The sequence below is a fragment of the Propithecus coquereli genome, unplaced genomic scaffold (assembly GCF_000956105.1).
Source record: "Propithecus coquereli isolate 6110/MARCELLA unplaced genomic scaffold, Pcoq_1.0 Scaffold595, whole genome shotgun sequence".
Classification (NCBI taxonomy): Eukaryota; Metazoa; Chordata; class Mammalia; order Primates; family Indriidae; genus Propithecus; species Propithecus coquereli.
The window spans coordinates 309,000-323,140 of NW_012151896.1; the positions used below are offsets into that span (position 1 = coordinate 309,000).

Here is a 14,141-nt window from a genome sequence, read left to right on the forward strand (position 1 = left end):
AAGAGCGAGACCCCGTCTCTACTAAAAATAGAAAGAAATTAATCGGACAACTAAAAATATATAGAAAAAAATTAGCCGGGCATGGTGGCACATGCCTGTAGTCCCAGCTACTCGGGAGGCTGAGGCAGAAGGATTGCTTGAGTCCAGGAGTTTGAGGTTGCTGTGAGCTAGGCTGACGCCACGGCACTTACTCCAGCCTGGGCAAAAGAGTGAGACTCTGTCTCAAGGAAAAAAAAAAAAAAAAGCTTTTGCATGGCCAAGGAAACTATCATTAGAGTGAATAGACAGCCTATAGAATGGGAGAAAATATTTGCTTTCTACACATCTAATAAATGGCTGATAACTAGAGTCTATCTAGAACTTAAAAAAATCAAGAAAAAAATCAAACAACCCCATCAACAAATGGGGTAATATTTTTCTTTAAACATATCTCTAAACTGTGTATGGTAGATTTTACAATAAAGTTTAAAGAGACTAAAAATAATACTGGCTTATTGAAAAAAATTAATAATATGAAAGGATACACAATGCTGATGATTTTAAACCTTTGGCAGTAATTCTCTTCAATACCCAAGTGCTCAAATGGGAGCCAAGTTTACTGGGGCGCACCTGCAGCTCTTAAGGAGATATTAAGAAGGGATGTTTAACCTGCAGGTCAGATCATTTATTCAGAATTTGAGGCCAGAAGTTAGAGAACCTGCCTCTGACATGACAGAAATCAAGTCTGTCTTAGGGGAGGGGAGTGGAAGAAAGGCTTAGGATAAATAAACTCCAGTTTATTTTACATACATGTATAGCAGGAATCAAAGTCCTGGGAAAAGTAGTATGGTTATGTGGCATCAGACCCTTGATTAGGGAAAAGGCAGAGCTCCTGGATTTACATTTCCACCAGGACAGGTCACGAAATGAAATTCAAAAGGAATGAAGAGTGAAAGCTGAGTGACTAAAATGCAGTGAATGTTCATCAGAGGACTGTACTTCATTATTTCATTTAACCTCTGAAGAGGATTATTACTATCACACCAATTTTGCAGATGAGGAAATTGATCAGCTGTGAAGCACCAGATCCAGGATTCAGTGCCAAGACTAGCTGCCTCCAGAATGGAAATTTACTAATATTTACACTGCAGTGCCTCCCTGTGTTAAGTGGGCCAGTTTGTGGTCTAGGTTGAACTGGGTGAGGCATTTTCCAGAGGTAGTTGGGAGAATACAGTTGGGCCAAGGAGCCAGAACTATGTCCAATCAAAGTCAAGGATTTGCAAAAACAAACAGAAAGGCCAGTAGCTCCGGGTTTATCCTAGTCAGCACTATCAGGTCTAGCTACCATTTATATTTGGTGAGGTATTTTCTATTGAATTTGTCATCCTTGATTCTGGATAGTGTTCTAGAACCTCTTATACTTTCCTGGATTGAACTTAAGCCCATTATCCAAAGTGAGGTATCACAAGATCAGAAGAATGGGCTCCACTTGTACTCGCCATCAAATTGGTACTAACTGATGAACACTAGGGTGTTCACACGGTAATAATACTCTCCAGGGATTAGGGGGATGGGGGGTAAACCCTCAACTAAAGGACATGGAGAACATTGTAGAGGGGAAGAGCATGCCTCTAACCCTCGCTTGGGTGGGACAAAGACATAAAATGTAACCATAATGTTTGTACCCTCATAATACCCTGAAATAAAAAAAAAGAACAATTAAAAAAAGAAAAAACTAGCTAGCTAAATATTAAATTAATATGCATAAGCTGTTTTACCCAGCAAATCCATTCCTAGGTGTAAACAGTGAAAAAACTCTTGCAAATGTGCACCAAGGAACATGTACAGGAATGCTTATAGCAGCATGTAGGGGAAAAAAAATAAACCACATGTTCTTCTATGTAGAAAGCATAAGTCAACCACAGCATATTTGTATAATGGAATACCATAGAGCTATGAAAATAGATGAACAGCTGCTATTTTTAACAATTGGATGAATCTCAGAAACTTAATGCTGAGCTAAGAATGCAAGAAATAGGAGAATACATATGATATTTCATTTATATAAAGTCAAAGCTGATGAATATATTAAAACAAATATAATAAAGTGGTCATAATAATTTAATACAAAACCAGTGAATGTACTATTTAGAGACACAGACATATAAGTTACAATTACAAGTAAAGCAAGGAAATAGTACAAAATTCAGGACAGAGCTTACTCAAGAGGAGTGAAGAACATTTAACTGGAGAAGAGTACATAGGGAAATATTCAAAGATAATATTATCTTTTTTAAGCTAGATGACAGATCACTACTAGTTGCTCTAAAGCTGGAATTTAAAAGTTTTTTAAGCTTAAGAACGTTTTCCAAATGAAACTTGAAGCTCAATTTGTAAAACAATCAGCCCAGAAGTACCCTGGTAGAAGCCAGAGAGAGGCATCTGGAGTCTCACCTCACAGTACCTAGTTCTTCTCGCCTCTCATAAGAGCTCCTGAAAAGTGGTTCTGAAAAAACTCCTAAGGCTCCAGGAGACACTGAATTCCCTGCTGTAGAGGATGCCTTATCTGTTGCAAGGCTGCACTCCCGCCAGCTCAGGGAGGTGAAGCATGACTGGATGTATAGTCACTGAGCAGCATGAACATGGGGTAATCTCAGTAAGTTTACCTTCCTTAGTAGGCTTCAGATTCTGCTGCATTCAGTAACGTTTATTTCTGACATGGAAGGTGGAAGAAGAGGCATCATGACCATTTTTGACAAAGGGGAAAAAAAGGTAAATCTATTGTTGTATTCACTGAAAAGCCTTTGGCATAACCACTAAGTTTCACTCAAGCTGTAACAATCTCTGGCAAATAGGAAGGCACCCAAGGCTTCAGAATGAGATTCTACAGGGTACAGACAATTGGTTCAAAGTACGTATTTTTACTTTCTATCTAGGTCTGGCCCTTCTGCTGAATGCTCAGTTGGGTAAGTCATGGGCTCAATATTTTATCATTGACATAATCTTTTCCTAACAGAGACCTCAGTGCCTATAAATTATTCATAACTCAATTATCTGCTTAATATATTATATGTGATTTTTTAAATATTCCATTGTTACTTTTTTAAAGAAAATATTTCAAGAGATAAACCATACTAGGGAAGGAGAGCTATTGTTTACTTCCACAGACAGATGTGTTGTATTTGGGGGGAATCTACTGTATTGGATTGGCTGTCACTGCTATCCTCCTCAGCGTGACCACCTGTGAGTTACTGGGCTTCATGTTACTACTGGGTATCTTTTCTAAGAAGGCTCTTAGCCTTATTCAAGATCCCAAAATGAGTTTGTCAAAGTTAAAAATAACCAACTCCAAGTCAGTGGAGTTGCATCTGAGAATTTTGGGAATCATTTGCAAAAGCGTTCATCCCAACCACCTTCACACAGACATCAGGCCTCTGACACACAGGGAGGCAAACAGAGGAACGGTCAAAACTCACAGCACATTTCAGTGGATGCTAAATCAGGCCATCGTCCTTTCTCCTTACTACCCACAGGTTCTGCCTATCAGCTGACAAGCTACTTCACCAACTGGGCCCCAGTACCGGCCAGGCCGGGAGTGCTTCGAGCCTGACAACATCGATTCCTGCCTGTGCACTCATCTTGATCTATGCCTTTGCTGGAATGAAGAACAATGAGATCACCACCATTTAATGGGATGACATGACTCTCTACCAAGCTTTCAATGGCCTGAAAAACAAGTAAGAGGAGGGGAGAGATATTTAATTTGGTATCGCCTAGGTCAGTACTTTCCAGACATTAATGCTTCTTAAAATGTAGTTCAGAATCAGTGGACCTGAGGTGGCAAGCAAAACTCTGCATTTTGTTTTCCTTTTTTAAGTGACAAAATTGTTCATATCTATTGGTACAACGTGATGTTCTGAAATATGTACACATTGTAGAATGGCTCAGTTGAGCTATTAATGTATGCATTACCACACATAGGTGACTTTTTTTTTTTTGTAGAGATAACCCTTAAAATCCACTCTCTAGCAATTTTCAAATAAATACATTCTTATTAACTATAGTCACCATGGTGTACAATAGATCTATTAAACTTACTCCTCCTAACTGGAATTTTGTATACTTCCACCACCATCTCTCCAAGCCCCCAACCCCAGCATGCCTCCAGCCCCGGCCACCACCACTTTCTACATCCATGAATTCAACTTTTCTAGATTCCACTTATAAATAAGTCTTTCTGTGCCTGGTTTATTTCACTTAACATAATGGCCTCCAAATTCATCCATGTCATCCAAAGGATATAATTTTCTTCTTTTTTAAGGCAGAATAGTATTCCATTGTGTATATATATACCACATTTTCTTTATCCATTCATCTGTTGATGGATACTCAGGTAGATCTCCTATCTTGGCTATTGTGAATAATGCTGTAATGAACATGGGAGTGTAGATATCTCTTCAATGTACTGATATCATTTCCTTTGGATATAAACCCAGTAGTGGAATTACTAGAGCATATGGTAGTTCTATTTTTAATTTTTTGAGGAACCTCCATTCTGTTTTCCATTATGGCTATACTAATTTACCTTCCTATCAACACTGTGCAAGTGTTCCTTTTTCTCTGCACCCTCTTTAACATTTGTTACCTTTTGTCTTTTTGATAATAGTCATTATAACTGGAGTGAGGTGATGTCTCATGGTGCTTTTGATTTGCATTTCTCTGATAATTAGTGATGTTGAGCATTTTACCATATACCTGTCGACCATTTGTGTGTCTTCTTTTGAGAAATGTCTATTGAGGTCCTTTGCCCATTTTTTAAGCAGGTTATTTGTTTTATCACTACCGAGTTGATTTTGTGATATATTTTGCATATTAACTCCTAATTAGATGATGGTTTACAAACATTTTATCCCATTCCATGGGTTGTCACTTCACTCCGTTGTTTCCTTGGTCGTGCAGCTGTTTAGTTTGAGGTAATCCCAGTTGTCTATTTTTTCCTTTGTTGCTGTGCTTTCAGAGTCATAGCCAAAAAAATCCTCACCCAGACCAAAGTCATGGAGCTTTTCTCTATGTTTTCTTCTAGTAACTTTACAGTTTCAGGTATTCCATTTAGGTCTTTAATCCATTTTGAGTTGATTTTTGTATATTGTAGAAGACGAGGGTCTAATTCTTTTGCTTGTGGATAGGACTCTGCATTTCCAACAAGCTCCCCCCAGATTATGCTAATGAATCTGATACAGGAGCCACACTTTAAGTATAATTGCAAGGATACAGATAATATAGCACATTGTCTGGTCTAGAAAATATTCAAAAAATATTGGTCCTGTATCTTTCTTTCTCTTTTTCTATGACTTAGGAAACTGCAAGCCATCTTAATTACATGCATCAGGGAGCAGGAGGTGGAAGATACTAAAAATTAGGATCATTGAGCCCGAGAATCAGACAGGTTTCCTGTATCTTAACAGAGTTCTTTTTTGTGTAAAAACAAACAAAAAACCTGGTATCTTTTAATTAACGAATTTGTTCAGTTTAGTCATATCTAGGATAAGGGAGGCTACAGATGATTGTTAACATCAGTAATGACACTACCACGAATGCAGTTACTAGAATTTAAGTTATGATACCTAAAAGGAGGTATCTCCTTTAGAGCAGTGTTTCTTGAGGTGCAGCCCATTGACTGCTTGTAACAAAATCATATGGGGAACTTGATAAAAATGGCCATCTGCATTCTGATCCAACTGAATCAGAATCTCTGGGGAAGGGGTGGTAAACCTGTAATTTTAATGTTGTCCTCTCACAACCCTTGCATTTAATTCTTATGTAAATGGATGTTTGAGAGCCTCTATTCCAGAGAACGTGTGTAATTCCTAGCCAATTAATTTACGTTAATTGTCATGGAGGCTGAGAAAGTAATTATGCTTGAGCAACATTTACCATTTTATCAGATAGAACAGAAAATGAGAAATTATGATTTTAAGTCACATGTATCAAAAATATCACAAATACATTCTTTGTTAGAAAAAAAAGCTCTATAATTTAGATTTCTCTAAGAAACACTGAATGCATCAATGATGAGAACAAGACAAAGAATTTTTATAAAGAAAGTTTTCAGTAGTAGAAGAAAATTATTCTGTAAAATATCCTATCAAGGCAGCACCAAAGTCAATAACCAAGCCCAATACTAGAGCAATGTTATTTTCAATAGTGGGAATTATGGATTTTGCAATTTCTCTCTTTTTTTTTTTTATCCTTTGCTTTACAGGAACAGCCAGCTGAAAACTCTCCTAGCCATTGGAGGCTGGAACTTTGGCACTGCCCCGTAAGTCTTCTATGGCAAGCCTGTTGTTCATTTGCTGTTGAAAGAAAGTTAGCCCAGTGTGATCACTGTCTCTTGCGACTTCAAAATCTAAGACAGGGAATTAAGGAGGTGCGTTAAAAAAATATGCTAATTAAATAAATTATTACAACAGAGCCTCAATATTAAATAGAACACAAATTATTTCATACATTTAAATTTAGTTGGATATTCTGGGACCCTATCCATGAAGGTTTAGTTACTGAGATTCCAAAACAACCTGTTCTTAAAGTATTTCAGGAGTACAAACTTTTCAGAGGGTGTTACAGAGCTTCTGTCTATTTACCTTCCAGGAATAGGAAAGAAAAAGTCATACAAATAAAAAGGAAGACTTTTTTGAGGGTACAGGAACTTGGGGGACTATTTGAAGGGAGAACACAGTGAGCTGAGTTAGCCAGGTGTTCAAAGCAACGAGGGTACCTTGAGAGAAAGATCAGAGTTGGAGGGATAACAAAATAAAGGGAACATTGAGATACCATGGCTGGGAAGACTAGTGATTACAAAGAAAGGATAGGAGAAAACCAGGAACATGCTTTAATCTGGGCTGTGGGTTCCGGTGAAGGGCTCTGAGGCAGGAATTGAACGTTTGACATTATTCCAAGGTGCTGAGACCACTGAGGCCTCACCCTGCCTTCTTTGGGTCTCCCTCAGTTTCACTGCCATAGTTTCCACTCCTGAGAACCGCCAGACTTTCATTGCCTCGGTCGTCAAATTCCTGCGCCAGTATGAATTTGATGGGCTGGACTTTGACTGGTAATACCCTGGCTCTCGTGGGAGCACTTCTCAGGACAAACATCTCTTCACTCTCCTGGTGCAGGTAAGGAAGGAAGGAACAGTCTTTTTAACCCAAGAAGATTCAAAGCCTTTATTTCCCTGGAGAATCATGTGGTTCTAGAGTAAAACAAAACTCAAATTTATAATTATAGAATCTTAGCAATGCAAAGATTCTTAGACATCATGCATTGATTCAACAAACATTTAATAACAACAACAGGTGTGCTATGTGTCAGGCACTGCTCTATATGCTGTTTTAAAAACCATTACTCATTTCATCTTCACATTTACTCTATGAAATAGGTACTGTAAGTATGATCATCTTTATTTTACAGATAAGGAAACTAAGGTATAGAGAGGGTTTAAGTAACCTGCTCAAGATCACACAACTGGAATATGTCATAACTACCCATGCAGTCTGGCTAGAGTCCATTGCTCCTATTAATAACAGTTACTCAAGACTGCCCATTAGTACTGAGCACATACATACTCTGTGTCAGACATTGGGTTAGCCATCAGGCTAAAGATAGGAATAAGACACAGTCCTTGGCTTTACAGAACATATAATCTGACGTGAGAGATTCAAAAATAACAAACAATTATAGTCTGTTTTGATAAATGCCATGATAGAGGTCTGCAGAGTACAAAACTAACACAGAAAAGGCTACCTAATTCAGCTCTGTGGCAGGATCAGAAAGAGTTCTCTAGAGAAAATGATGCTTGAGGTTACTCTTGATAGAAGCTGGTGTTAACTAATTGAGGATGGGAATGGCACAAATGAAGACATGCGTGAGCAACTAGGTGAGAGATGGATTGTGGAGCCGTATGGGACTTTTACATGATGCTAAGGAATTTGGACTTTACCTTCAAGGCAATGGGAAACTTTGAAGGATTTAAATAGTGGGGAGTTGGCTTTGACCATGAGGATAGCTTAGAAGGAGGAGGGAGGAATAGGGTTAGGAGATTATTGCAGTAAATCAAGCAAGAGATGAACAGGGCCAACAAAGGCTCTAACACTGAGTAAAGAAGGGGATGCATCCAAGGGATATCAAGAGGATAGAATCATTAGAATTTGGAGATCAACTAGAAGTGGAAAAGACAAAAGACTCTAAGTTTTCTGACTTTCAGGACTGGTTTGATTGTGGTGCTATTAAGTGAGATGGCAAATACAGGAAGAAGTATAGTTTTGAAATAAAAAGGACTGATTAATTTACCTTTGAACATCAGGAGGGTGAGGTATCTGTACTATACCCTAAAGGAATGCTCAGTAGACATTGGATGAATATCAATCTGGAGTTTAAGACAAAGAACTTGGTTTGATATATTGTATTGAGGCAATCAGCATGGGTGGATGATTAAGAGATCAAAATGGAAAAGTAAATGGAATGAAAAAAGCTAAGGACTAGGATGGTTTTTAGATTTACTCTCTTCCCAGACAGAGATTCTTTTCTATACCATTCCATATACCAGATTGTCAGCCAGACTCTGAATAGTTTCAGTGTCAAGTAACTTGCTAGGTAAAAAGTCAATTTACTGTTTTTGTTGAACAGCTCTAATAATCAGAAAGAACATCTCTATTCTTAGGTAAAACATGCCTCTAGTCATAATTTATAACTTCTCGTCATTGGTTCTAGCTCTTCCCATTGAAGCAACAAAGAATAAAACTGCACCATTTGTAATATATGGGTTCAATATTTGTAGACAGCTATAATGACCTGCCTGTAATTTCTCTTCTCCAGTTATGTATCCCAGTTCCAACCATAAGAACTAAACACACCCAGAGGCATCTGCAGGGAATGGGACCTTTCCTTTGGGGGCACTGCAGGTGATTGAGGTGTACTCAGACTGTGAACTCCCTATACACCAGCCCTCCTAGGTGCTACAGGCCTGGTGACTCCAGCAGAACAGGACAAATATCGAGGCACAGAGATGTTGATCTAGCTTGGGCACCCCATGGGTGACTTGAGACCAGCATTATTCTCCCTGGCAGGGTCAGGGATTGATCTCCAGATCCCATACACCCAGGTCTCAATCACATTGCCTGGAGGCACAGAAGGGATATTTGTGAACTAGTACTGAAGTTTGTGTGCCTTCAGGGCCAGATCAGAGTGGGTCCTAGCTGCTGTGTGCTTTAGGGGCAACCCTCTTCCCACAGGAGGGCTGCGCTCCCAGCTTAGGCTGTGATCCTGCACAGGGAACCTGGCTTGCATCACAGTCAGGGGAGATCTTCTGGCTGAGGTCCTGCCTGCTGGCAGAGGCCTGGGAGAAACCTCGGAATGGAGGAGGGTGAAAAGGGGTTCCAGACTGCAGGTCTTAGAAAACCCCACCCCCACAGGCAGACTTTTTGGCTGTGTGGGGCCATTTCAGCCCCTCACTGGCAGCTTTGCCCAGAAGCAGGGAACAGACTTTTGACCCCTGCTAACAGCATTTGCAGAGCTTGAGGGCAGGCTCACCCAACCCAAGCCAGACCCACCCAGCCTCACTCCCCTACCTGCCCCTGCTACAGTGGAGATTAAGGAGACACCTGGAAGTCCCAGGGCCACACACACCACCTGAGGCTCTAGAGTGCCTCTCCAGAGGAACCAGAGCTGGTTACAGGACCCAAAAACAACACTGCAGCTTGCTCCTCCCAGCAAGTGCCACCTACTGACAGGGAGGTCAATTTGCATGCCCTTTTACTGCATTTACTGACCCATCATACAGGATGTGGTTGAATCTCACCCACAAAGATCACCCACTGACTCAGAGACTAAACTGGGTGTGGCATTATCTAAACAAAAATGCAAAGGCAAGAAGCAACAGCTGCTCCAGATGGGAAGGAATCAGTGAAAGAATTCTGGAAGTATGAAGAATCAAACTGAAAGTACACCCCCAAAGGGGAATACCAAATCTCTAGCAATGGATATCAACCAAATTCAGAACACTAAAATGACAGAAGAATTTCAAACATGGATTGTAAGTAAACTCAATGATATGCAAGAGAAAAGGGATACCCAACACAAAGAAACCACACAAAAAAATCCAGGACTCGGAAGAAAAATTAACTAAAGAAATTGAAATATTAAAGAAAAATCAAACAAAACTTCTATAAATAAATAATTTATTCAAGTAATTACAAAACACATTGGAAAGCCTCAAGAATAGGCTAGATCAAACAGAAAAAAGAATCTCAGGGATTGAAGATAACATCTTTCAATTAAATAAGTCAGTTACAGAGATAGAGCAAAGAAATAAGAGAAAAGAGCAAGGCCTATAAGAAATGTGGAACTACATGAAGAGGCCTAAGATGAAAATTATAGACATCCCTGAGGGCGAAGAAGAAAATACACAAGGGTTGGATAACATATTTGAGGATATAAGGGAGAAAAATTTCCCAGGTTTTGCTAAAAATATGGATATCCAGGTACAAGAAGCTCAAAGGACTGCTGGGAGATTCATTGCAAATAGGAAGACACCACATCACATAGTCATCAGACTGGCCAACATAACCACAAAAGAGGCCCTCCTACAAGCTTTCAGATGAAAGAAGCAGGTAACATACAAAGGAAAACCCATCAGACTAACTTCAGACTTCTCAACTGAGACCTTACAAGCCAGAAGAGACTCGGGCCCCATTCTCAGTCTTCTCAAACAGAGCAATGCCCAGCCTAGAATCTTGTACCCTGCATAACTAAGTTTCTTATACAAAGGAGAAATAAAGACCTTCTCAGACAAGCAAAGACTAAGGGAATTCATCAAGATAAGACCTGCCCTCCAGAAAATACTCAGAACAGTGTTACACATGGATCAGCACAATAAACACTGAACAGTGTAAAATCATCCAAAAGCTAAAGGTCATAGGCCAGATACCACAATGGCTCAAGAAAGAAAGCAACAAAGTTTAACTCAACAGGATGAACAAAAACCTGCCCCAATTATCAATTCTTTCAATAAATGTGAATGGCTTAAACTGCCCACTAAAGAGACATAGCCTGGCCAAATGGATAAATACAGAGAAGCCAAGTATCTGCTATCTTCAGAAAACACATCTAACCCACAAGGATGCATTCAGACTCAAGGTGAAGGGATGGAAAACAGTATTTCATGCAAACAGAAGCCAAAAGAAAGATGGCGTACCAGTTCTGATTTCAGATAACTTAGTCTTCAAATCAACAAAAGTAATGAAGGACAAAGATGGTCACTATATAATGGTAAAGGTTACAGTTCAATAAGAAGACATAACAATGCTAGATATTTATGCACCTAAGTCAGGTGAATCCAGATTCATAAAGAAAATCCTACTTGATCTAAACGAAATGATAAACATCAACACCCCTCTGACAGCACAGGACAGATCCTCCAAACAGAAAATAAACAAAGAAACAATGGACTTAAACAAAACTCTAGAACAAATGGGCCCCTGACTGACATTTACAGAACATTCTACCCAAAAACCATGGGACATTCTCTAAGATTGACCATATCCTAGGACACAAAGCATGTCTCAACAAATTTTAAAAAATAGAAATTGTACCATGCATCTCCTCAGACCACAGTGGAATAAAATTACACATCACATCTAACAGAAACTCTCATCTCTACACAGGGTCATGCAAACTAAACAATCTTCTGATGAACAATTATTGCATTAAGGAGGAAATTAAGATGGAAATCAAGATTCTTTGAACTAAATATAAACGAGACACAAGTTATCAAAATCTGTGGGACACAGTTAAAGCAATCCTGAGAGGAAAATTCATATCCATAAATGCCTACATCCAAAAAACAGCAAGATCACAAATCAACAATCTAATGAGTCATCTGAAAGAACTGGAAAAGGATGAGCAAACCAACCCCAAACTCAGGAGAAGAAAAGAAGTAACAAAGATCAGAGCAGAACTAAATGAAATCGACAGCAAAAAAAAAAAAAAAACTATACCAAAGATTAATAAAATAGAAAGTTGCTTCTCTGAAAAAATAAACAAAATTGACATACCTCTTACTAGATACAAGCCATATATGACAAACCCACAGCCAACATAATGCTGAATGGGGGAAATTGTAAGTATTCCCGCTCAGTTTGGAACCAGACAAAGTTGTCCTCTATCACCGCTTCTATTCAACATAGTGCTGGAAGTCCTAGCCAGAGGAATCAAACAAGAGAAGGAAATCAAGGGCATCCAAATGGGGGCAGAAGAGGTCAAACTATTACTCTTTGCTGATGATATGATCTTATGCCTAGAAAACCCCAAAGACTCTGCCATAAGACTACTGGAATTGATAAACAAATTCAGCAAAGTCTCAGGTTACAAAATCAATGTACAGAAATCAATAGCATTCCTATGCCCCAACAACAGTCAAACTGAGAACCAAATCAAAGACTCAACAGCCTTTGCAATAGCAACAGAGAAAATAAAATACCTAGGAATTATTTAACTAAGGAGGTAAAAAGCCCTCTACAGGGAGAACTATGAAACACTGAGTAAGGAAATAGCCGAGGATGTAAACAAGTGGAAGACCATACCATGCTCATGGGCAGGCAGAATCAACATTGTTAAAATGTCTATACTACCCAAAGTGATCTACAGATTCAATGCAATCCCTATTAAAATACCAACATCATTTTTCACAGATCTAGAAAAAAATAATTCTACGCTTCGTATGGAACCAGAGAAGACACTGTACAGCAAAAGCAATCTTAAGCAAAAAGAACAAATTGGAAGGCATCAATTTACCAGACTTCAAACTCTACTAAAAGGCTATAGTAACTAAAACAGCATGGTACTGGCACAAGAACAGACACATAGACCAATGGAACAGAACTGAGAACCCAGATATAAAACCTTCCTCATATAGCCATCTAATCTTTGACAAAGTAGACAAAAACATACACTGAGGGGAGGTGGGAAGATGGCCGATTAGGGGTGACCTCCTGGCTCTCTGCTCCCAGAGTGTGAGGTGAAAAACGTGGACACCCACAAGCGTATGAGGCGCTCCCCTGCAGGATTGGCTTCGTGAATCTACAGAGAGGCAGTGAGGGACAAGCAGCCCCGCGGATAAAAGCAGGTGAACTCAAAAAACACTCGCAAATTACCGGAGAGTTGGGACAAAGGGGAAAGGCAGCGCGGGACAGCCGCGCCCCGCGGCGGGCTCCCCGCGGCGGGCACTGCCGGGCGGGGAGTCCTGACTCCCAAGAAGACGACTCTTCCCTCACCAAACCCCACTCTCACGCAGGCAGGGAAGTGCCGGAGGTCGGTGCGAGGTGGTGGCGCAGACCGACAGGCGGTGGGGAGCCGAAACAGGAGCGGGGTCCATCTCGAACGCAGCGGAGCGCGGCCCTAGGTCGGCATCGGAGGGGAGGGGCCGGCCGGAGTGCGCGCTCCCCGCATCGGACGCCGCGCCGGAGTCCACAGGGAAAAGTTTGGAGGCGGCTTCTTGCCACAGGAGACCGCCAGGACTGGATTAGGGGAGGGGAACTCCATAAAAGAGGCTCTGCCCGTGGAAATCGCTGAAAGTCCTGCGGGTGCTGGGAGGGACACAGCACAGAGGCGCTGTAGGTAGGGCGCACGGTGGGCCGGCAGGCGGCCCTGGGGCGCACCTCAGGGAATAGGCAACGGTGGACCCCGACTCCGGAGGCCCTCCCGGTGCAGTCGGCTTCGGCGCTGACTAGCAGGGGGTGGGCAGCTGCAATTCGGGGACCCCAAAGCCTGCGACTGCGGGGACTTGTTGCCCGGGCGTCTGCCTGAGCCATAGCCACTGCCTCTGAGGCAGAGCTGGTCGCGCCCTGGAGAAGCGCGCGCAGCCACTTTTTTTTTTTTTTCTTCTTTTCCCCGAATCTGTGGAGTCTGTCGCAGCCGCAGACTCAAGCCCCGCCTCCGAAAGGGCGGAAAAGAAAGAAAGAGCGATATTGCTGCCGAGTGTCCAGGCAGTCTCCAGCGGCCCTGTTCCACTCAGTCGCTGGCGCTTTCCGCAAAATGACAGGGAACTGAGAGTGGACTGAGAGAGACTGCCTATAGGACTGTGATCCGGGACACGTAAATACCCCTGTGCCAGG

At 41.0% G+C, this 14,141-nt stretch overlaps 1 protein-coding gene across 1 annotated transcript in view; it reads left to right on the plus strand.

Annotated features, from left to right (window-relative positions):
- Window positions 1-14,141, plus strand: part of CHIA (chitinase, acidic) — a 55,378-nt gene that overhangs the window by 34,212 nt on the left and 7,025 nt on the right. The window contains 6 exon segments of the mRNA XM_012659009.1: window positions 2,916-2,945; window positions 3,513-3,553; window positions 3,555-3,617; window positions 3,619-3,716; window positions 6,242-6,298; window positions 6,986-7,151. Coding sequence (XP_012514463.1) covers window positions 2,916-2,945; window positions 3,513-3,553; window positions 3,555-3,617; window positions 3,619-3,716; window positions 6,242-6,298; window positions 6,986-7,151 — 455 coding nt within the window.